Source organism: Ochlerotatus camptorhynchus, unplaced genomic scaffold (assembly GCF_037179485.1).
Source record: "Ochlerotatus camptorhynchus isolate MF236.1 unplaced genomic scaffold, CSIRO-AGI_Acam_v1.1 ptg000482l, whole genome shotgun sequence".
In the NCBI taxonomy this organism is placed as follows: Eukaryota; Metazoa; Arthropoda; class Insecta; order Diptera; family Culicidae; genus Ochlerotatus; species Ochlerotatus camptorhynchus.
Window position 1 is genome coordinate 51,553 of NW_027040967.1, and position 24,445 is coordinate 75,997.

The 24,445-nt window shown below is 36.4% G+C and overlaps 1 protein-coding gene across 4 annotated transcripts in view; it reads left to right on the top strand.

The window, feature by feature from the left end:
• The window catches only part of foxo (forkhead box, sub-group O), a 216,828-nt gene that overhangs the window by 36,418 nt on the left and 155,965 nt on the right, over positions 1-24,445 (top strand). For all 4 annotated transcript variants that reach the window (XM_065235415.1, XM_065235414.1, XM_065235416.1 and 1 more), the window contains exon 3: positions 2,228-2,448. In XM_065235415.1, the coding sequence (XP_065091487.1) occupies positions 2,228-2,448 (221 nt within the window). The remainder of the gene's footprint in view (positions 1-2,227; positions 2,449-24,445) is intronic.

Sequence of the window (24,445 nt, forward strand, 5' to 3'; positions counted from 1 at the left end):
ACCATAGCATGCTATGCTTTTATCTACACGTTAATTTTGTTATTTTTTCTAGGCGAAATGTAGATTTCATATATTTATTTGATTTTCTTGTGATTTTTTTTTTTAAATCAGTAGTAAAAATACGATTGCGCAATTGAAATTCAAACTTCGAAAGCACTACGCCGGTGGTGTAGTGTTGTAGTTATTGCCTCTCACTTCAAAAGGCCTGGATTTAATCCCAATCGGCGCCGCCGGGATTTTCTGAGGCATAAAATTTCTGATCACGCCTATCTTCGGAACTATTTGGTTAATGTAGTATATTTGATGTTGCTCTACAATGATGATGCTGTGCGCAGCAAAAAAATAATTTTGATATCTCATCAAAGTGGATGCACTTCAATCGTGTCGAAAATATGGTGTAATATTCCTTGCCAAAAAGAAAAAAAAAAAAAAGAACAGTGCATGAACTGACATTACGCTGCTTTTACAGCATTTGTTTATTTTTTGTGGCCATAAAAATTACATGAGATTTTCGACATGATTGAAGTGCATCCACTTGGATGTAATATTAAAATTTATTTTTTGCTGTGTGCTGGCACAGTATATATTCAACTACAGCTTTGCTGATGATCATTTATTGATTAAATGTTAAAAACAAAAGCTATTAAAGGTTCAAGTTGCTGGTGACTTATGATTTTGCTTAATTTACTACTCAGCAGCACCATTGGTGTTTTTTGTGAGTGAAATAGAGCACAAAAATCATGGCTACTATGTCACACTGCAGAATAAAGCGTTGCCTATAGAGGGTCTAGTAAATATAAGAGCAGAGCAGATTGAACACATTGGGTCTAGCAACACTGCCAATGCATTAAAGGTAGGCGATTGTCTCTAGCTTTGACAGTTTATAAGATTACCAACCCCTTAAATAATTAATAACTATTTCATTTGTCATGTGACTTCAAAACAGTTGCAAGATGTACCTGAGAAAATTTGCTACAAGCATAGCTATCGAGCTTTCTTTCAAAGCAATATAGAAAAGTGTAGAAGACAATGAACAACAAATTTGGATTTCCCATACTAATTCCTATACAAACTTCAAATTGTTTGGTGGATTTTTGGTTCGCCCCTCCCTAGCTCGAAACCTGGCTACGCCCTTGAAGCTCAGTCAATTTGATACCAAATGTGGATCATGTCCCAAAAATTTCAAATTTTAAATCAGTCTTCTGTGCAAGTAAGAATACGTGAAAATACGCAAACTACCGTTTATTATGACACACAAAGGACCTGTGATGTTTTGGCCAGGTTCGGAAAGCTTCCATTATAGCTGGTAGTTTAGTGGTACCGTTGCTACGGAGTGGATTTTACCGAAAACGATATTAATCCACCCAGTCACCTCCAATTCCGCTCAGGCGAAAAATAAAATCGAAAGTTTAAGAAGACTGGCATGGTACCTTGGGATGATGCAGAATTGGCCAGTTCAAGTCTCAGGTATGGTCAAAATAGAGCTATTTTTTAATTTTAAACAAGGTTATGAACAGTTTTGTTCCGTTTCCCATAAAAACTTTAAAGCTCTCCCGCAAATGCATATCGTAGCCAAATTCGTTCATATTTGGGGGACCAAATACAGATCGAAAAAGCAGTGAGGAGCACGGGGTTGTGATCTACCATACAAACTTGACCCACCATAGTGTACATCGGTTTTTGATTCAATATTTGTGAGCTCAAAATCATCGAAATTAACATGAATCTCTAGGCGCCGGTGGTGTAGTGGTAAGAGTGATTACCTCTCACCCCAGCAGGCCTGAGTTCAATCCCAGTCGGCGCCGCCGGGATGTTCTGAGGCCCCGGTCCATGAGTTGATGGGTCGATAGGTAGGGTCCAGGTGTAGGTGCTGCCTCCCAGAAAACAAGATCGACGGAAAACAAATTGAGGAGAAAAAAAAAACATGAATCTCTTGAACGGTTTCCAATTTTTAGGCGAAATTTGGTTTACGTTTGCAAATTTTTTATGATAAAAGTAGCGTTCTACACCCTATGAACTGTATCCAGTATGTTACCATATGTCTAATAAGCTCAAACTTTGTTGAAATGGTGATTACTCAAAATGGAATCAATTTTTTCATCGTTAGTTATTATTGTTCCTTCTGGGCTCAGTTTTCATGCACCTTCAATATTCTTCCCATATTTCACTCTCTACACTACTCCTCTCTGATGGTTGGTTTTCCGCTTCCTTTTTATTTTTTCCACAGGTGCCAATGGAAGTCAACCGCAATCAGCGTCATCCACCACCAAGAAAAATTCATCGCGTCGCAACGCTTGGGGTAACCTGTCGTACGCTGATTTAATTACACAAGCAATTAGTTCAGCAAGTGATAGCCGACTAACGCTCAGCCAGATATATGAATGGATGGTGCAGAATGTGCCATATTTTAAAGATAAGGGTGACTCCAATAGCAGCGCAGGATGGAAGGTTAGTGTCACAGTTTTTTCTCCACGTTTTGCGTTTCGATGTTGGTGCACAGTCAAACTGAATAAAAAAAGAAAGTTTACTTGGTCATCTGTCCTGCTATAAGTATGTGTGCGGATATCATCGGCGATGGTGATACGAGTGAAAATCATACATTTTTTAAACCATCATGTTTGAGGGGGGGTGAAGATATGATAAAGTCATGATGGGCTACATGTGAGCACGGCTACTGGGCAGTGGACGATGGTAGATGTCAATGTAATCGATATTATTTTTTTTACCAGGAAACCAGTTTCTTGGTTGCAATTGACTATAATTGCACTGGTATTTTTGGTAGTGTCGTGTTTTATTTTTAGAAGCATCTCTGATCATTGATTGGATGTCATAAATTGTTCAGTTTCTCAAAAAAAAAATAACAATCAATTTATTGATTGGATGATGCTTCAGTACAGTGTTACCTCTGTAAATTCATATTTCGTCTCTATGCTTTTTAACATAAGATAAAAATAATGATTCAAGATCTCATACCTATGCACCAAATTCAAAATCGCAACGCAGTATATTGTCCGCAGATCGATAGCAGATTATCCAAATCATGATAGTTATAAGCCGGTTCGACTCATGCAGTAAACCTGAGGGATCAAATCTACCCTCGGAATAAGTCTTGTTTAACTCGCTTATGACAAGTGTACATGGCGTGGGATGAATGGTTTTTTTTAAACCAAATTTTAATAAATTAGTAGATTATCACATCGTACTTCATAGCGGAAACACTTTTTCAGAAACACCATCTCCCTAACGTAAATAGTGAGATCAGCCGTGTTCTGATCATAACAAACCGACCACTTGACAAACATCGTAGCATGCCCTTCTAGTGTTGCGTATTTTGATGCTCAATCAATGTGAACCCCCATCGTGGATGAACCCATAGGGCTCGCTATCACGAATGCGCGTTGATAATGGGCACACGTTCCGTTTCGCGTGATGGGAAGCTAGTTGATGAAATTTATTTTCGATACGTATTTTGCTGCCCGCAATTTACACTCAATTGTGTACACATTTTTTTTCTGCATTCAATTAAACGTGCTCACCTGTCAATGAGCTTCTACTAGTTTATCCCTCGAGCATTGCTGGTTACATCTGTACTGCATGTAGTTTCCCATCCGTTCTCACACGTGTGTGTTATAAATATTATATTCTTATTTTTTATAATAATCTGATTATTCGAAAATCAACTATTTTAATGCATTGATTCCGAACGTTTGCTGCGTAGTGGCGCCAGAACGTGCTGCTCAACGAATGGAACACGGAAGGGAACACATTTGATTGGGATGCATATTTCGTGCACAATTGCAATCTCCTTCTCGGATGATGCACATTCTGTAGATACACAGTAGATACATCTGTTTATACCGCTCGGTGCGTGTGTGTCATGATACGGCCTTTGGAGGGCGTCAAAAATACATATGCATGCAACGCATTTTACCGCACGTCCAGAATTGCTGGACACCGAGTTCGGGGTGATCAAATTTATGAAAATATCAAATAACATATTGTGCATACAAATTTACTTATTTGAATAAAATCTATTTCTCGGATCGAGGTGAAAATTATTTTATTAAAATTTAAATTATGCCAATAGAATTTAAAATGGATCCTTATTAGATTCCGTGACGGATCAAGCCCTTATTGGATAGCATAGCCTAGATGGACAGAAGCCTGAATGTCTGGTTTAGATTCAAACTGTCGTTGATTTGTTGCAAGTAGGAAGAAGTGACGATTGCTCGCATCATTCTCGCATGTACCTATAGATGCGGAAAGGCTAAACTAGTCCGATTTATTTGTGAAGAGCATTTGCGCTAATGTTAATAGAATACGAGCGTCGAAACCAATTCTTATCGCCTACAAACGATGAGTCGAGATAATATAATGACATAAAGCATCTTTTCAACAAGAGCAACCCAATTGCATGCGGCAATAGTAGCAGATTCGCAACAGAATGCAACTAATAACGTGAAATACGCGCATAGAACTGAAAAGGAAGCCAAATGGACCGTTTTGGATGGGTTCAGTGATCTGATGGAATTTTCCTGAATAGAGTGAGTGGAATTTGATAGCAAAGTGCAGCAAAGCATACTAAGTCAAAGGTTTAATAATCTTCGTGGCTTTCGGCGTTAAAATGGAACTAATTGCCGCTCTCAGCATAGTTTTTCTAACACTTAAACAGTTACTAATTCACAGCTTTCTACGCTTAAGGGGAGGTTCATTTAGATTTTGTCGAAAAAATCGATTTTTTTTACCTAAAGTGAAAACTACACATGTGCAGAATATATGTGTCAAAGGATATTCCGATACAATACGTATTTTTCGAGTTAAAGCGTCTCGAACGGACCCATGTCACGAACGAACCCATGTTACGCCAAAAACTTTAAGCGCGTTTTTCATCCGATTCGCTTCATTCAAACATAGTTTTAAAGGGAATACTTTTCTTTACGGCTTATACCTATTATTGGCATGATTTTTTTTTTATAATTTTTAAACGAGATCAATGTAAAAAAAAGAGCAAAAAATTACTTTTTTTAAATGTCCGAAAAGTTAGGTTTTTTTCGTTAAAAATTTGATTAGGTTAGGTATATGCCGTAGGAAATTTTATGTATTTTCATAATATATGACAGTTACTCATTTCAGTTTACCACAGAAGGCCCTACAATTGACAGCAGGGGACATTGTTTTGTTCGCAGAAGCTGACGAGATCCGCTATTTTATAACGCATTAAAACTCAATAGCACAACTTTGTATGTCTTTTCGTTTTCCCACAAAAAATTCGCAAAGTTTGCACGATTTTCGCCCAAATCCAAATGAACCCCCCATTAACATAACATGATTGAGGATATTTGGCAGATGGAAATTTGGGAATAACTGTATTCAGTTATTTAGTACAGTAAAACGGGGTGTCTTTAATCTCATTTTCTATTGTTTTGCGAAAAAGGGGAAAATTGTTTGCTTAAGGGGGGAAATACAAGTAACACGTAAAAAATTCGACGATTTTCGGATTTTTTTTGTGAGCAAATGAAACAACGCAAACGTTTGGGGTTTTTTGCATTAAATTGCTTAAATTTTCCTCTACATTTGAGATTTTTTTCATTGGTGTGTGACCTCTGTGACTCCTTGGGGTCACATTGGAAGGAGCCCGAGCAAAGTAAGAGATCAAATTGAAATCAGAATTTGCTGTTATGATGTTACTTATTTTGAATACTCCATTTGATCTCATTTTGGTTGACTTAACGGTTAACACAGCAAAAATGAAAGCAAAATTTTACACTGTTGAATCAAACGGAAAACTAATTCTGCTTTCAATGAAATCAATTTGATTACTGATTTTGCATTCATAATGTTTGACTGAAGACGGGCCTGTCGTACAAAGGTAGCTTTGAGCTCAAATGTCACCTCGGGCTAGTCACGAATAACCTAAAATGTGTTAAACAAAACAAATGAACAATAATCGTTAGTTCAACGACAGATGAACTTAAATTATTATTATTATTATTATTATTTAGCTTTATTTAGGAGGTGAACTTAAATCAAATGTTAAACAAGAAATTAACAACAGAACTTCAAGTTAAGTTGCTTTGATTTAAAAATCTTGACTGCATAATGAAAGCACAATATGATATCAGACTTCTGTCGCGACAATTGAAATCAAAATGAGTTTTCATTATGATAGGAACTGCAAACTTTAATATCGATTTGCTTTAATTTTTTAACGGACTTTGCTCGGGAGGTCGCCTCCGGTGGTGATTGGTAATTTGCGGGCGTTCTAGAGACCTGAAAAATGGACAAAACTTACTTTTATCAATTGAACCTTATTCAGAAAAGATTTTTGTTTTATGTAAACCCCCAAAAACCAAAAAAAAAAAAACAATTTAAAAATTTAGAAAAAAATATCCGAAAAAAAGTTGATTTTTAACAGTTTTTTTTTCACTTTAGGCAGACCTGAAAATTAATTATTGTTAATTTTTTTCATGATATCAGTGGTTCACATAAATTAAAAATCTATTTCCTTTAAGATGCGCCAAGTTTTAAGTCATTTGGATGAGAACTTTTTGAGTTATCTTTCCCGCCAATTTGGAAAACACAGTTTCGAGAAAAATGCGTTTAAAGTTTTGGGTTGTGTAAAAACATGATTTCTGGAACTTACGGTTAATCGGCGATACCGGGGGCATAGATCACTCCTTCCTCGTGCTCGCAGTAAAAGTAAAATATAAAAAATCGATAAAAAAAATTATACTTGTATTTCCCCCCTTAACACGAGTGCCGTAATGTACCCGAATATCAGCTAGAGTCCAGACATTTAATGTTTTAATAAATATTACTTGTACATTACATCATGTATTATAATGTGTGTGATGTATAAATATATAATATATAGCAATTCTGAAAAGTACGTGTTTTCTTGTACGTGTATGCTATTTAGGCTCAGGAACCTTCCTTATGATTTTTAATTTTCTTTTGCCTATGGCATGATAACTACATTACTAAATCTACGTCTTTCTGAAATTTACCAAGAAAGTTAGTTTACAAATTAGGGGAGACTTGAATCTCTTTTTATAATAGGCATGTGAATATTATGTTTACAAACATCCCATGTACATGTATCAAAATTCTGAAGGATCGGTCTCCCTAACAGAGCATTATTTCTTTCACACTCATATATCAGGATTAAGTGCGTTTATTCCTTGGGGATCAAGTCACCTTTAACTGAGTGATGAACATCAAATCAAACTGAAAAATATCAAACAAAGCAGTACCAATTCAATGATCATAATTGAGTTCACTTTTTCAAAGCTTTGACCTGTAAAAAAAAAACGTTTTGGTTGAGTATTCAAAAAGTTATTAAGAATCTAAATGCTGGCTAAAAAGAATCTATCGGAATGAAAACATAATTACTGCTCTCAGAAATAGATTCGTTCCATAATCTGACGTAAATGTCACCATAACATTTCCTGCCGCCTAGATGAAACTTTGTGGAAAATTACCAAACAAATAACCGTTTTTACGGTTTCCAGTTTCCCCTACTGTAACTATCAGGTCACATTTCATATGTATAAGCTGGCTTAAGGTTTTGTTATTTTAACACTTGTGACTTTTCCAGGGATGAGATTTGAATTCATGACTTTGGCGTGAAATGTATGGATGATAACTACTATGCTGGGGCCGTCTCTAGGGTAAGGATATTTATCCTGGTGATGGAAGAGCAAGTTTCTACCGATACATGATACAGAAAATTAACCCGATCGTTATCTTTCACTCGCATTCACTTATCGAAGTTATTCTTGTCAAGCTGATTTGCATTTGCGTTTGCATACACATACATACTCACACATACAAACACGGGAAAAGCAAAGCAGATACCCGTTCCTCAAAGAAACAAAAAAAAAAACTCCTAAGGATACCCTGCTTAAAGACAATCTGTAGGGAAGGCGTTCGATATTACGACGACTTACGGGGAAACTTTCAAGTGCACTTCAAAAGAATTCCACTTAAGGTGCCATTACCAGTTGAGTTGAGCGCTATATTCGCTCGGAATGAAAAGAAAACCAGCGGGGAAAAGCGCATCGCGGAAAAGTTGTACCAACATCCTAATTGATGATAATACACCCGTGTGTTTTGCAGAGTCAGGGGCGGGTGATGTTTGGTTCAAACTTTTCCACCTGTTGATAGCATGATACATTCCGGAAAGAATCCATAAGCGTACAACGATATCTTGAAAGGTTTTGCCATTTATGGCTACTTACCTGCCTGATTTTACTGCGATGAAATGAAATTTATACAGATGAGGTAAAATTGCCAAGCTACTTTTCTCTAAGACGATTTCATTTGGAGTTACTTCCAAGTCTGCTTGATTGATGTTCACATCACATCATATACACAATACTATCCATACGGGAAAAGCGAAAATACGGGAAAAAAGTCGGGAATCCAGAATCACCTGGAAAAATTCATAAAGTGTATTACTCAATCCAGAATCATATGTTTTTGGTTCTGATTTTTCGACTGATGTAGCTTTTGAACACTATTTCGCTTAGTTTTTAAACACTGTTATATGCAAATGTCGTATGCACCGCCTCGTGACTTCTGTTAAATCTAAACGATGTCACATAAATGTCAAATTAAATCGACGTAATTGTCACGTCACGAAAAATGCGTGGATCATGTAGGAATTTTTAAATTGAAATGGAGTGGCCACCATGACAATACCATCAGAAAATGACATATGAACTCGAGTCTTCTAGAGTGAGAGGCATGGATTCTAACCACTATAAAAGGCCCCACATATCTTTAGGATCGTGTAAATGCACTAATTTCCGACCTAGAACTAATTTTCGTCCTTTTGCCCAAAATGAGCGAAACATCTAACTTTTTCAGAGAATTGGCACATAATTCGACTATTTTCAATGCATTTGACGATTGACAACAAAAAGCTTGCTTTATATATTAAATACAATGTTTTGATTTCTTATGTGTAGGGTTTCTTTAATGACTATACAGATTCCTATGTGCCATCATCAGATTTTATAATACCATTTTACTACTACCGTAATCCTGGGGCGAATTCATCACTTAATAATGTAAATTTATGAATAAATTTCAACGTTAATCGAAATTAACAAACTAATGGTATTACAATCAGTAGCTCCCGAGTAGCACATTTTCATCACAATAAGTTACAGCAACTTGTTTATGACTGAAATAAGTCGTATATAAGTTTATATAATTGATTCGTGACAAGCGTGCTACTAGGGCTATTAAGTCTCTATCGTTCTGCATGATTTCCCAAGTCACATTTTCTGCTTTATAAGCCAAATTTTATAGTAGCTAAAACAAAGCTGCAAAATAGTTTTGGAGAGCGTTTACTCAACTTTTTAACAACCATTATTCAATTTGTTAGTCGCACTTAATAACATCAGCCAATAAACGCTAATGTCACTTCTATGCAAATATTAATCAACTTTCAACTGTTAACTGCAAAACAGAGCTAAGAATTACTCATTTGTTGGCTTCTACACAACCAAACACTCTTGCTCAAAAACATAAACATCAAAAGTTCTTGTTCAACAACTAAACAACCTGTTCCCAATAAACTGTGTTAGCGCTACTTTGGAAGCTATTTTACAGTCAACTAGGTTTATTTTTAGACGCATGCAGTTTTACAGCTTTTACTCTGCTTCTTTACAAAGCTGAATGAACTAGTCGAGAAAAGTGATTCATGTACACTATTATAAAGCCTCTATTCAGCGATCTTGTTGTAGAAGGGCATGTAAATTTGTTTATGTCAGTTCAAAGTGCTGGCATAGTGAAGTTGGTAGTATCAAGGTTCGAAAATGCGGTCGTCTCGAGTTCGATTCCAGGTTCCGGTACAATGAAAATCATTTGGTGGTGTGCTTATAACTAATTTCGATGAATTTGATTCGCAGTAAAATAAACTTGATAATTTCTTCAATAAAAAAAGCGTAAACAATATTTAACCTGGCGTCAAGTGAAAACTATGTAGTGATTCAGGTCAAGGTTTAGTAAGCGCTTTACACCGCGTTTACACTGCGAAAATTGTTAGTTGGGTTCTTATCATATTCAACGTCTTGCTTATTTTAGTAGTAGGGCCTCAACTTAGTGTTATATGACCACTTCCACAGCAGTTAATTGAGAGCTGTTCCACGCCTTATAATGAATTGGAAAAACTCGAGCTTCTACAATTTGTATAGCACTTTGCATAATTGTGTGTTATCAATCATTCACACTTTCACAAAAAAAACTCGGCCATTATGGATGTTGTTTTTTTTTATATGTCAACCCCAACATGATGTTGTGTGATTTTTTACTTGGGCCTTGTTCAGATCCAGTGAAGAGGTTGAGATGCAAAAGAGTGGCACATGGTCGCGGTGGTCCAGCGAATTATGAACGAGAAAAAACGATATAAAATGCAATTAAATACGATCGATAAAAAAATGTACAATTTTCGTGCCATAATACTCGTTCCTGATCGAAAACCATAGTTGAACCTTCCGAGGAGGTGATTTCATGTTGTATTTTTCGTGACAGTCGCCGTCATCAGCGGTTCGCAAACAATCTCTAGTGAGATAGAATTCGGTCAAAAACAGTGCGATAAAAATTAATGGATTCATCGGTGACCTTCTACGATATGCATGAAACTTTGTATAATAATGCATTTCGATCAGAAGTGACGTTTTCGTGCAACAATTTATTGAAAAATTCCAAAAACGCCATTTAAAAAAAAAAAAAAAAATTACAACATATAGGCTAGATTCTTCCACTGATCAACCCAGCGGCCGACAAGAAAATGTAAAGCAAGGACTAAACTTTGACACTCAAATTATTCTGAGGGTTTTTGTCCTAAGGCCCTAAACGTTCACGTTTTTCTAATATAAAATTGGCTCGATCTAGCCTGGTCTTTACTGATGCAGTTACCGTTGTCGACGGTGCTTGCTGTTGACGCCGCGATCGCCGAAGTAGATGGTGTCACTCGATGAAACACGTAGGCCTAGTTCGACTTGGTCACCGCCAAGGAACTACTCGGAGCAACCACGTTTCAAGCGCTAGTCTGGGAGCGCAGTCGACGGTACTGTTATCGATGCCGTTCACTATCGTCGTTACCCGGCCGGTCGATGATGACGGTGAAACAACTCCACCCGTGGGCCTAGTTCGACTTGGTCACCGCTAAGGAACTACTCGAGGCCACACGGGGCACGTGGTCTGTGGTCTGGGAGCGTAGCATTCTGGATACCACACATTCGATGGTGCGACTATCACCATCGCTTGATTTCGTCGCCGCACAAACGGTCGATGGTGAACAAAAAGTCACAAAAAGTAAACAAATAAATAAAATGGCACCAATTAAAAACGCGGAGCCAAATAAAGGTATGTCCTCGATATCGACGATCGATTAGAGTTTCAAACTACGCTACAGTACTTGAGAAGAGGCCTCACATATGCTACGTACAGTGATTTGATTTGTGTAAGGATCATTAAAGTGCATACTAAATCGTTTGATAAACCCGAGCATATTATTTGTTTTATAGATAATGCAATTGTAGTGATCAGCAAATTACAACTTAGAATCGTGAACAACACCTGAGTCCCTATCTTGATAACAGCTTTAAACTGGTTTTTGGCCTACAGTAATTGGGTCATGAAAAATATGAAGCCTTCTAGTGAACTATATAGAATTGCATTTTTTTACATTAAGTTCTAACAAATTTTTCTTACACCAGGTGTAAAAAACTACAATTTAATGTTGGAATGTTTGAATGTCAGATGCTTTGTTTATCTCCACGAAAAGTTTTATGTCGTCTGAAACATGAAGGAATTTCAAAATGTGTTCTTTATCGTTAAAAAATAAAATAAACAGTAATGGACCAAGATGTGAACCTTGTGGCACACCTTATGTGACATTAGTTATGTTAGACAAATTTCCTTCAAATCTTATTCTTTGCGTTCTCTGTGATAAATATGACTCGATTCATTTCAGTAGCCTGGGGTTGAAGCCCAACATGAATAACTTAAAAAGCAAGAGCGGTATGTCAACTCTGTCACATGCTTTACTAAAGTCAGTATATAACGTTTGAACATAGTTTCCTTTATCCATTACGTTTAGAGAAAAAGTTACAAAATGTATCAAGTTAGTAGCTGTGGATCTTCCTTTAACAAATCAATGTTGTTTGCTATGAACTCAAGAACACATTGTCATTAATGATGGATTCGAATAGTTTAGGAATGCATGATATTGTAGCAATTCCACGCTAGTTTGCTATGTCAGACCTTTTCCCACTTTTGAAAAATAGTGAGATAAAACGATGCTTTCCAAATTTGAGGAAGAATACTGGACTCCAGAGAGAAATTAAATAGCAAAAAGGAAACTTTTGCTAGCTCCTTTAAAAGTAACTTAAAAAATATAGGTGGTAAACCTTCTTGTTAACTCTTTGTCCTGTGCCTAATATTTATGTTGTTTGTTAATTGTTAATTGAGCAGACAAGACGCATCTCGAAGAAAATTATTATAAGGGGTATCTAATTTAGATATGTAAATATTATGTTCAGGCTAGGAAGTTGTATCGTGTTACAAGATAATTTCACTATTCAATAACAATGTAACACAATTACGAAATACACTTATATTTCGTTACAACTCTCTAGTATGATTTTTTAATATTTTGCTTTATCGTCCTGCCAAAAAAACATAAAAAATTCTGACCGTATCTGCACACTGGAAAATGTTTTGTAACTTTACACTTAAAATTTGTGTACCAAAAAACTGATTTAAAATAAATACCGAAATTAACGCTTTAATGTAAACTGATATTGTTGTTCATTGAAAAATAATAGATTTTGAACTGAATTTCGTATATCCATATAAAACAGATGATTTGAATGACAATGATGGATATGTGTTCATGCGAAACAAATGTTTATTCGATGTTCAGTTACGTTGAGTGATACATCAATGCAACACATGTAAATTTACAAAGTTTCTGCTGTGTGGGCTGCTGATAAAACCAGTTATCAACACATGGCCCGATGAAAATTCGTCAGGCATTATGTAGACAAGCGTGATTGAATCCCACCGCTCAGTTGAGGTTGGATGGTAGGTGCCTCTTACTCCAGAGCTTTCCATCGTCTGCATTCGTCTTGATGAAATGAGCTTCCTCGTACCTGTGTCCATCCCTTCCTTTGTCGTACATGTTACTGCTCTGCACCATTTATATTCGATTATCAATGTGAATCGATTACTCGCGTTTAAATTTTGGGACCGGTTTTTGGTAAGTTGCGTTGGCAACTCTGACATCAACGCTGTTGAAATTGAAAGAGATGTCGAAGAAGTTCTTTAAAATAAATAATATTACTCAAAGGGATATTCACTGCACATTTTAATGAATTTATGTTATTATTGCTCTTAATTTCTTCCTGTGTATGAGATACCCAAACATCTATATTACAGCCTATATTACGTGATATCAAACGATGTATAATATACATACATTGCATAATATTTACAGTAAAAACTTGAAGCAAGGATTCTAATATCAAGATAGACTACGTATGTGTCATGTAATATAGACTGTAATTGAACGGGGTATAATTTCCTATTTAGAGCATTTCCGCTGACCACAAAATTCAGTTTAGATAACAAAATTTATCGTATGTTCCACGAATCCGTTCGTTGTTTTATGCAACGAAATTGTTTCGTTCTTTGAATGAAGCTAGTTTCATTGAAATTGTAACACTCGTTAGTGATATTTCGTATAGAGTTCGAATGTTTCTTAAAATCCATGCGAATTGGAAATATGTATGTAGTTTCAGTTTCACCCATCAATTAAAATGCATACACTCAAGTATTTTTTACACGGTGTGTGCAGCTGAGTCGCCACATGGTACGTTTTTAACGATTTTTCGATAGCGATAACGACCAATCGATTAGATTCGAATTACATTATCCGTTTCAACCTATAGGTAATCGAATGGCATACTTAAAAAAAATCATAAGTTTTGGTGTAAATACAGATTTTAGATTAGACCATAGCATGTTATAATTAAGGTTGGCATCATAATCTGTACGATACATATCCCCTATGAAAAAAAAAAAACTGAGTGAATTTTATACAAAACACATGCATACATACGAAGGGATATAAAATTTTCGTTGAAAATTAGCCAAAATAGCCAAACTACGATTCGTTCAGAAGATCCAGAAATTAGGACGGAAATCGCATCATTATTGTTTGGTTACAATTTACAAGATTTATGTTAATGATTACTGCATTGGAAACGCAGAACCACTAACTAACATTACCTGAATCAAGGAAACCGACATTTTTTCCAACAATTATGTCTAAATTGCGGTCCGTATTTTTTATGACCATTTTTGCACTCTATGTTATATGTTTTTTTTATGAACTATATTACGATCAGTACAAAGAGTTGGAAGGAAAATTTATGGATTAACCAAAAAATTTCTCTCTTTATTATAGAAAACTGACTATGCCTTTGCACATATTTAGGTAGCGTTCTCTACAAAGTAACTTATAATCATATTTTCTACATATTTTCTGACCTTCTGAACTTTACGAACTCTTCATATCTGATTTTTTGTTCAGATGTATAATGATAAAGAATACCAAGGAATATAATTGTAACATACTATAAAAGGAACTTATAGTCATGACTGGTACATCTTCCATAGATCTTATGACATACCAAAGCAGTCATTATATTGCACTGAAACGTGTTGAAAGTTCAGAAACAATTTTTATTATTAATTATTTAAATTATTATTAATTATTCAAATTATTAGTTATCAAACCTGGACCCTCGACCCAACAAATTCTTGAACCGGATACCTACGGCTTACTTTCCTGGTGATCATTGATTTTATGCTTCAGAAAATCCCGGCGGTGCCGACTGAGATTCAACTCAGGCGCCGCTGGCATATTCTTTTAAATCAGTTTTGTAATTGTATAATATCGTTTAATTATTGAAATGCCAGATCAGAGAAAATCAGATCATGAACAAGAAATCAAACGTCTAACAATCTTTAAGAGTTTAAACTGATCGTAATTTTCTTCATACAACACAAATTACTTATAATTTTTATTTTAGTTACCTCCTCATAATTTTCCACGGAATTTAAATAGACTGGGTAAAAATGATTATTTGTTCCAGTCTTTGTTACAATAGAAACATAATGATATCCCGAAGTATGATTTATCGGTGAACGGTTTTAGTGCCCACTTCTGCTTTTTAGAATCAAAATATTAAAAAAAAATTGTCTTGGCCTCAACAAGTTTGGATCTTGCATTAACAACTACTTAAACAAACTTTAAACATTATTTCTAGCTATCTTTAAACTGCTGCAAACAAATAAAAACCATGCGATCAAGTATAAGAACAGATTTTACCACACTGGTGTTCTAAATTATCTGGTGAAATTAATAAAAGCTATCCACCTTTCCCGTTTATACTTGTCTCAATTTGTCAAATTTACTGCTTGAGAAAAGCAACGGAAATCCAGCGGAAAATTTGAGCGTTCTCTGGCAGGATCCGTGGCAATCATTTTTTCACGCTAATCAGATAACGTTAATTAGAGTTCATTTGTGTAACCACGTTCACTAGTTCAGCGGAGCAATCCGTCGATGGCAAATGATAACGGTGATCTTCGTCAGGGATTAGTGCATAATTAGGGACGAGAAGCTTAAACGATTACAGCCAATCAAGTCAGTTTGATTTAATTGGCAAACACGGAAAGGTAATTTACAAACCTCAAAATGCTTGCTCGTTGGTATCAGGTCGTCTTTAGGGAAGCAAATCAGCTATGAGCATGAACTTGATTCGGTTCATGTTAAAGATATTGTGATATTCACAGTTTATCGAAGCACTTTCAATTAAGTTATCTCGCACTGATCACCGACGAAATAATTACAACCAAATATAATCCGTTTAAATCCTCCACCTTGAATGCCCTTACGTACATGTACTGAATTTCTCACAATTAGCAGTGGGAGCATTTCTTTTAATGACTCGTGTCGGCATTATCGTCTTACATGAATCATTCATGTCATATCCCCACCCACCCACGAATCCACGCAGAGCTCGTTTCGAGTACAACCGATATCGTTCCCCGTTGCTCAATCAAGGTTTTATATCCGTGTAAATTGTGTACTTAGATACGGTTGGAAACAGTCCCACCAACAACTCCATCCTTCGAACTTGTTGCAGGAAGGTACGACGACCGCCTGTTGTTACTCCTCACTACCTTCTATACTTTTGCGATGCAAGAGTGGGATTTGACGGAGATGTTTCCTACCGATTGAGATGGAGGACTTGTTTCGCGCTTCCAAAGGAAAACGACACGGATCAGATGAGTTGCTTCTTGGATGATGCTATTTCCTCTGCCACCGACACTTGTTACTTGTGCAGGGGTGGATTTGGGAATATTCGCAATCGTGAAAAGACTTGATATAGGGGAAATGCAGGTAATGTCGGCCTAAGTGTCCCTAATTTGGGCTCATACATAAATTCAGAAATCGACTATATTTTCAAAAGCAACCAAAAATATCCATTAGTAACGTCCCAATAACGCGTTCATCTAGATAAAATTGGTAAATAGCAGATTTTTAGCGATGGGCCCAATATTAGATCCATAGGCCAACATTAGTTCCATTTCCGCTACTCTTCACAAGAGGTCACAGTACTCCCTGTAAAAAAATAATGTGTTGTAGGTCACTTTTGGCCAGTGTTCTGGATGTTTAATATAGGAGTGAGCCAAGAAAAAGTTTCATGACACATTAACTATTGAACATTTCCACGCCAACTGACGAATTAGTTAGACATTACCCTCTCCGTTTTTAACGAATCTTTTCATAATTATTCACAATGGGTCATTATTCAAATTTGTGCTAGAATTCGGCCATTTTTGACCCATTTGTCCATATGGTGCATTCATTATTTTTCAATAAATCATAGCACAAAAACTTCTCTTCTTATCAAAATCACGTCGGAGACAAAGTTGTAAGAAAATAGACCATCGACTGGAATACGTTGTTAACTTTGTATTAAGAACCGATACATCGTTAGAACTGTCTCTGCATATTGGTGATATATGAGCAAGTTGAACGCCATTTCTTTTGTCAGCTCCGGTAGTAGAGCCACCACATGATCATAGCTTCGTCATCAAATCGCCCTTGGTTAAGGTCAACTTCTATACAAATTTTATCACATCCGGATGACATTAATAAATATCTCTTTCAATTTCAATGAATTTAGAAATGACATAACAAAAATCTTTAATTTATCACCTGACTTTTATAAACACATTTTTAATAAGCCTACGACATATAATCTCACCGATTACTCTTATTGATACCATAGCGTTAAGTGAATATGGTTGTGATGAATGTAATTGATCTAATACGGCCTTCCGATAGCCTGCACAGACAAAAATTCTGAATTTCAATGGTGATGTTAATATCCGTGAATTCAAACATTCATGCATTTCAAATTTCTTTTCATGTAAACAAGCAACTTTTAAGAAATGTTGCTTAGAAATATGAACAGTTGCATTCAACATTTAAAATATTTAATGAAATGTCTCATAAATTTACAGAATATACTTGTAAATATGACGCTCTATTTATGTGCATCAGGTGAAAAATCTAATTACAAGTAAACATCACGGCTTTTTTAAAGGTCGCTCAACTACCTCTAATCTTCTAGAATATGTATCTTTCATTATTAAAGCGTTGGACAGTGGCAAGCACGTTGAAGCGCTATACACCGACTTCAGTAAAGCATTTGACCGTATCGACATACCATTATTAATCCTCAAATTGCAGAAAATAGGAATGAAGCCTGGACTTTTGAATTGGCTTCAATCATACCTAACACATCGTAAACAAATAGTCCGCTTTCAAAATAAACTTTCAGAACCAATTTCAGTCACCTCTGGGGTGCCCCAGGGTTCTCATTTAGGCCCACTTCTTTTCTTTCCTACATACTTAAAAAAATAAAATTGCTTTTATATGCAGACGACATGAAGCTATTTATGGAAATAAGTAATTCTAGCGATGCAGAAGAATTCCAGAATGGTGTAGTAAAAGTCTACTTCAACTGAACGTAAACAAGTGTACTGCAATAGCATTTAGCAGAAAAATTGAAACACCGCATATTGAAATATCATTAGGCAACCAAATAGTAGAAAAAAGCAAAATTGTAAGAGATCTAGGTGTAATCCTAGACTCCAAACTAACTTTTATAGAACATTATAATACTATCATTAGTAAAGCAAACAGAATGCTAGGCTTCATCAAAAGGTTCAGTCATAATCTCGAAGACCCATACACTATTAAGCTATTATATACCACATATGTAAGGCCAATTCTGGAATACTGCCACCTAGTATGGAATCCATACATTTCCATACACGAAGAACGCATAGAATCTGTCCAAAAACAATTCCTTTTATATGCTTTACGTAAATTGAATTGGACTGCATTTCCATTACCATCTTATGAAGCGCGCTGCATGCTCATCAATATACAAACACTTAAGGAGCGCCGCCAATTTGCAATGCTTTTCTTCATCAACGACATTATTTCAATGCGCATAGATTCGGCAGAAATTCTAGCACAATTAAATTTTTACACACCTTGTCGATATCTTAGAACATGGAATTTATTTTCAGAAACATCGTACAGAACAAACTATGCAAAAATAGCCCAATCAATCGAATGATGCGCCTATATAATTTGCATTGCGGAACAATTGACATCACTATGTCCAAGCAGCAAATAAAAACTAAGCTAAAACAGAATAGAATTAATGCATAGTATGTAAGTAAACATTGTAATAATCATTGTATGTAGTCTACACTGGCTTGACGAAATGGAAATAAATTTCCCAAACAAAAGTTCTGCATTCCATCCCAATATCCACCTTCTAGTTCTATAAAGTTCATATAAAGTTCTTTCTGAACTTTCTGGCTGCTTTAGAAGGTAAAAAAAGCACACGAGGAACTTCAGGCTCCAAAAAGTACCGATCCGTACTCTTAAGGCCCACGCACATTAGATCCGGATCAGACTTGTTGCAGCAAAGTGACAGCTAAATCTATTGTCTAACTGACAAATTTACGTCAACGCAACGCAAACGGATCTAATGTGGGTGGCCCTTTAGCATTTGAAGTTCCAAAAAATAGTCAATAAGCACCCCTAAGCACTTTTTAAACTTCCCTCCCGAAGTAAGGAGTGATCAGAGATGTTATGCCTCAGATCATCCCGGTGGCGCCGACTGGGATTGAACCCAGTCCTGCTGGGGTGAGAGGTAATCACGCTTATCACTACACCACGGGCGCTGCTTTAAGAATTGGCATATTATGCTATATGACTGCGCAATAGGACTCCAAAACCTTCTGAAAACAAAAATATTTATAAAATTATATATGAATAACTTATGATCATTAAATTAGACGAGGTATTCAATCCCGCAAACAGTACGTATGTTCGTTAAGAGTAACCCTAATAAACGGGTACCATGTACTGACGATATCTTAGATGGTGTGGCCATACCACATAAAGTTGGGATGATATCTCGAATTAGTGGTTAGGCGCATCTTATAGTTATTGTTTATGCGGGAAGGCAACACAGTACACGGCGAATGAGAACGATTCAAATTTGAGTTTAGTTCACTCATAATCGCCAAAAGTGCAGGAACTCAGCGATGAGTTAATTTGCCTCATGTTTTTCCAGGTTTTTCCAGGATTTTCCAGGGAAAAATTCCCGAATTTGAGAAAAGTAAAGATTGGATTCACTCAGTCTATTGGTACTACTCCGAGACTGAATAAAATTTTCGTCAATTTCCTCATTTTCCGGCAGATTTTTTAGGTTTTCCACAGGAAACCATGAGACAAATTTTACTCATCGCTGAGTTCCTGCACTTTTGGCGATTATGAGTGAACTAAACTCAAATTTGAGTCGTTCTCATTCGCCGTGTAGTGTTTTCTACCCACGACAACCTGGGAAACCAATTCCAGGAAATTGTCCACAAATATTATTTCCGAATTCCACGGAATGCTACTCGGTTTCCCGGGAAACAGTTTGACAGGAAAGATGAGAGGTAACTATCATCTCACGTAATGAGATTTAAGAACGAAAGAAGGATAATTATGAACTGACAAGACGTGCAATATGTTCGAACGATTCGTAATAGCCATCTGGCGACGAGTAAAAACGGCAGGGCAGGGATAGTGAAATCCTAGTAACGTGATATTAGATTTAACAGCTCTTCGACATGCAACCGACCTACACGATCCAGGAACGAAGCTAGATAGTCTGAACGGCCTGAGCCAATATGACAACGCCAGTAGAAGTCGAAAGCGGTTACGGTTACAGTGGAGAAAAAAAAAACAAAAGGAACATTATCTGTGTATGTGTCGACTTAAATGTAAATTCGTACCTACAAACTGTAGACATTTATTTTGCATTGAATACAACTCCAGAAGATAAAAAAGTTGTGGTGGAAGCTGATGATTAGTACACGGACAAGATTATGGATCATACATAACGGGTGATGGGGGACGGCGGCGGCTTTTGCAAAATAAATTACCTTTCGTTTCAACCTAGGTGCTCCAACTACTAGTCAGTATAACAATTGAAATCTTAAAACTAAAACTAAAACTAAAACTAAAACTAAAATTAAAACTAAAACTAAAACTAAAACTAAAACTAAAACTAAAACTAAAACTAAAACTAAAACTAAAACTAAAACTAAAACTAAAACTAAAACTAAAACTAAAACTAAAACTAAAACTAAAACTAAAACTAAAACTAAAACTAAAACTAAAACTAAAACTAAAACTAAAACTAAAACTAAAACTAAAACTAAAACTAAAACTAAAACTAAAACTAAAACTAAAACTAAAACTAAAACTAAAACTAAAACTAAAACTAAAACTAAAACTAAAACTAAAACTAAAACTAAAACTAAAACTAAAACTAAAACTAAAACTAAAACTAAAACTAAAACTAAAACTAAAACTAAAGCTAAAGCTAAAACTGAAACTTAAACTAAAACTTAAACTAAAACTTAAACTTAAACTGAAACTAAATCTTATATTAAAAAGGACATAAATCGCTACAATTGAGGATTGCAACGTTTTTTGCCTGAAATTATTAATTAATTTGTTGTTTGATGAGACACATTTGTTCCAAAGTCTCATCATTCGAAATTCTTTGTACCTCGGTAGCACTGTACCAGGGAAGCAACTTCAAAATCATCTTCAGAACTATGTTCTGAATTTTTTGAAGCAATTCCTGTTAGTGCAACAACTAGACCATATTGGAACAGCATAAAGCATGGCCGGTCTAAAACCTTGTTTGAATATTAGAAGTTTATTCGTCAGGCAAAGTTTGGATTTCCTGTTCATAAGAGAATACAAACATGTTATATATTTGTTACATTTGGCTTGAATGCCTTCGATTTGATCTAGGTGTGTGACTACTACTAGGTTTCAAAATACAAGCTCTAGGCTTATGTGGAAATATTATAAGTTGGGTTTTGGAAGCGTTGGGAGAAATCTTCCATTTTTGTAAATAAGAAGAGAAAATATCTAAAATTTTCTGCAGTCTGCTGCAAATAACACGAAGACTTCTTCCTTGGGTGAAAATGCCTGTGTCACCGGCGATCAAAGATTTGTGGCCACCCTGAAGCAAATCAGGGAAGTCCGAAGTGAAAATATTATACAATATATGCCCAAGAATACTACCCTGAGCAACTGAGCAGCCTTCACATTTGTTTAAACGAATTAAATTGGCAACTCTTAAGAGTTGATGAGTGGTTGAATGCCCATGGTGAAATCCAAATTGCTCATCTGCAAAAATTGAGTTCGTATCATTGTGAAGCATCATTATATTTAAAATTATCTTTTCAAAAAGTTTACTTATGGAAGAAAGGAAACTTATTGGACAGTAGCTAGAACCTTCAGATGGATTTTTATCTGGATTTAAAATGGGATCAACTTTTGCATTTTTTTTTTGCATTTATTAGGAATGTCTGCCAAATGGAAACATCTGTTAAATAGTATGACCAAGAAAGATAAGGTACTCTCTGAGAGTTTTTTGATTAAGATATAAAAAATCCGACATCAGAGACGGAAGTAGGCTGTGCCGGCAAACGGACGCGTTCGTTTTTGCTGTCAAGATGTTTTCTCGTGATTCCCCGTTCTGAAGTGCATTTAATGAAGAACAATCCCCAGTTTAGTTTTCGAGAAGTGGTAACGGAACCAACGGTTATGGCTCAGGTAAGGCCGGTACTTTTCCGAGACCTCTTCCATCCCGACAATTTGTGACGTTGCGAACAATTTCGGCCTGAGAACCCTTTCACATCGGGAAGCAGCCGACCAACGGAAACAAGGATGCCATCTCGAGAGCGGCAGAAGAACCCAGTTTACGGACAGTCAACTAAATTGGTGAGTTCGTTCCAGTTTAATATTTTTTTTTGCCATATACTTAGGTAGGGTAGGATGGTCTAGGACGCGCCCTGGGGTGAATTCTGCCACGTGGAATCCCGGAACTGGTAGTGAGAGTGCGGCGAGGAGCCACGTGGGGCCGTTTTGGTCTCGCCTATGTATTTATAAACATTACTTACATTGGCTTTCCTTCGAGTACGGGCAAGGTAATCGACGAGCAAAGACCTATCTCTAAATGTTTTAATGTTTGCAAATTTACAGAATTTTTAGTTTCGTGTTTCGCGATCGCGAAGCAAAATGGGTATCGTCCAGTAAAAGTTCGAATGGTGTTGGAACATTGGTTCTTCGAAATGGCAAAGAGTATTATTTTCTCGCTTTCCAAGCGGCAGTACAGGCAAAGGTGTTATATCCTAGACAAAAAGTGAGATCCAAAATCACTGTTGTCATCATCGCCGTCGTCTTCGTGATAGTGTAGGTTTTTTTTTTCCTTGATTGCGTCGATCTTGTTTTCCGTGCTGAGCACCAATGCTACCGACGCCAGGGAGGCAGCTACCACGCCTGGATCCTACCTATCGATCCATCAACTCATGAACCGGGGACCAACGGCTTTACTTCCCTTCCGAAGGAAGGCGTGATCAGAGATGTTATGCCTCAGAACATCCCGGCGGCGCCGACTGGGATTGAACCCAGGCCTTCTGGGGTGAGAGGTAATCACTCTTACCACTACACCACCAGCGCCGCTGATAGTGTTGGTTGAACCATACGTATATTTCAAATAATCAACCGTTATTTCAATATCCGTTTATTCAAAAACGATCGTCGTTCATAGTGATTTTACTCTGCTTACTGAGCAGAAAATCATGGGTTCAATCCCAGACATCTTTACAATAAAGAGTTGATAATATTGGTTCGTTTTCTCATAGCTCCGCATTCGTGTATTTATCAAACTGCGATTGTATCAAAGCAATCATCACATCACTTATCAAGGTGAATCCTGGTCCAAAGAACCCCACCTTACTAACAAAACCTCCCTCCTGTGACCTTTGTGAGGACGCAGAGGTAAACACGGCCCCCATAACAACAAAGGTCACTTTAACTTTCTTTCCCATCTCCCACCTGGTTGCAAAGACGTGGCCGGCGTCATCATTGATCTTTAATATAAGGAGTCACTGAAACGTTTAGGGGAAATGGATGCAATGTCGGCAAAAATTACCCTAATTTGGGCCCATACATAAATTCAGCAATCGATTAAATTTTCAATAGCGATCAAAAATATCCATTAGTACCGTCCCAATGACGCGTTCATCTAGATAAAACTGATAAAAAGCAGATTTTTAGCTATGGGCCTAATCTTAAACCCATAGGCCAACATTAGAGCCATTTCCCCTACAATGAGAATTTTCGGTCACTCCTAACCCCATTCACTGTGCAATTTCACTGATTCTGGCCAATCACGGAGTAGCAACCATTGATTTGTGGAGTCAGTCTAAGCCGTCTAAGCATGTCTGATGCAGAGAAGCAAGCTACTGATTTAATTTTCAGATCTGTATGACAAGGTTGCAAATACTCATTTCAGCTAAAAAAATGTTTTTTTTTTAATTATGGAATATATTGGATAATCCAAAGCTATGTTGATCATTATAACATTAAATTTTGAATAACAAATGATAAGACAATCTTATTAAAATGTCGTAATAATACCTCTGACCAAGGAAAAATGATTTATATAATTTTCATAAAAGTTGACGATACAAATACTAATGAGGAAAGGAATTCCGCATTTGCTTTTCCCAAGTCCTTTTCCTCTCCTTCCCTTCCCTTCTTCTCTTTCCAGAAAGCGAGTAATGGCGCTATAACCATATGCCATATAGGGCTAGGACAAGAGTTAGTGCTCAGGTCCCAACCGCTAGAAGAAAATGGTAGCGAGCAAGGGCGCTATAACCTAGTCGAATACAGCCTTCCCTCCGTATAGGT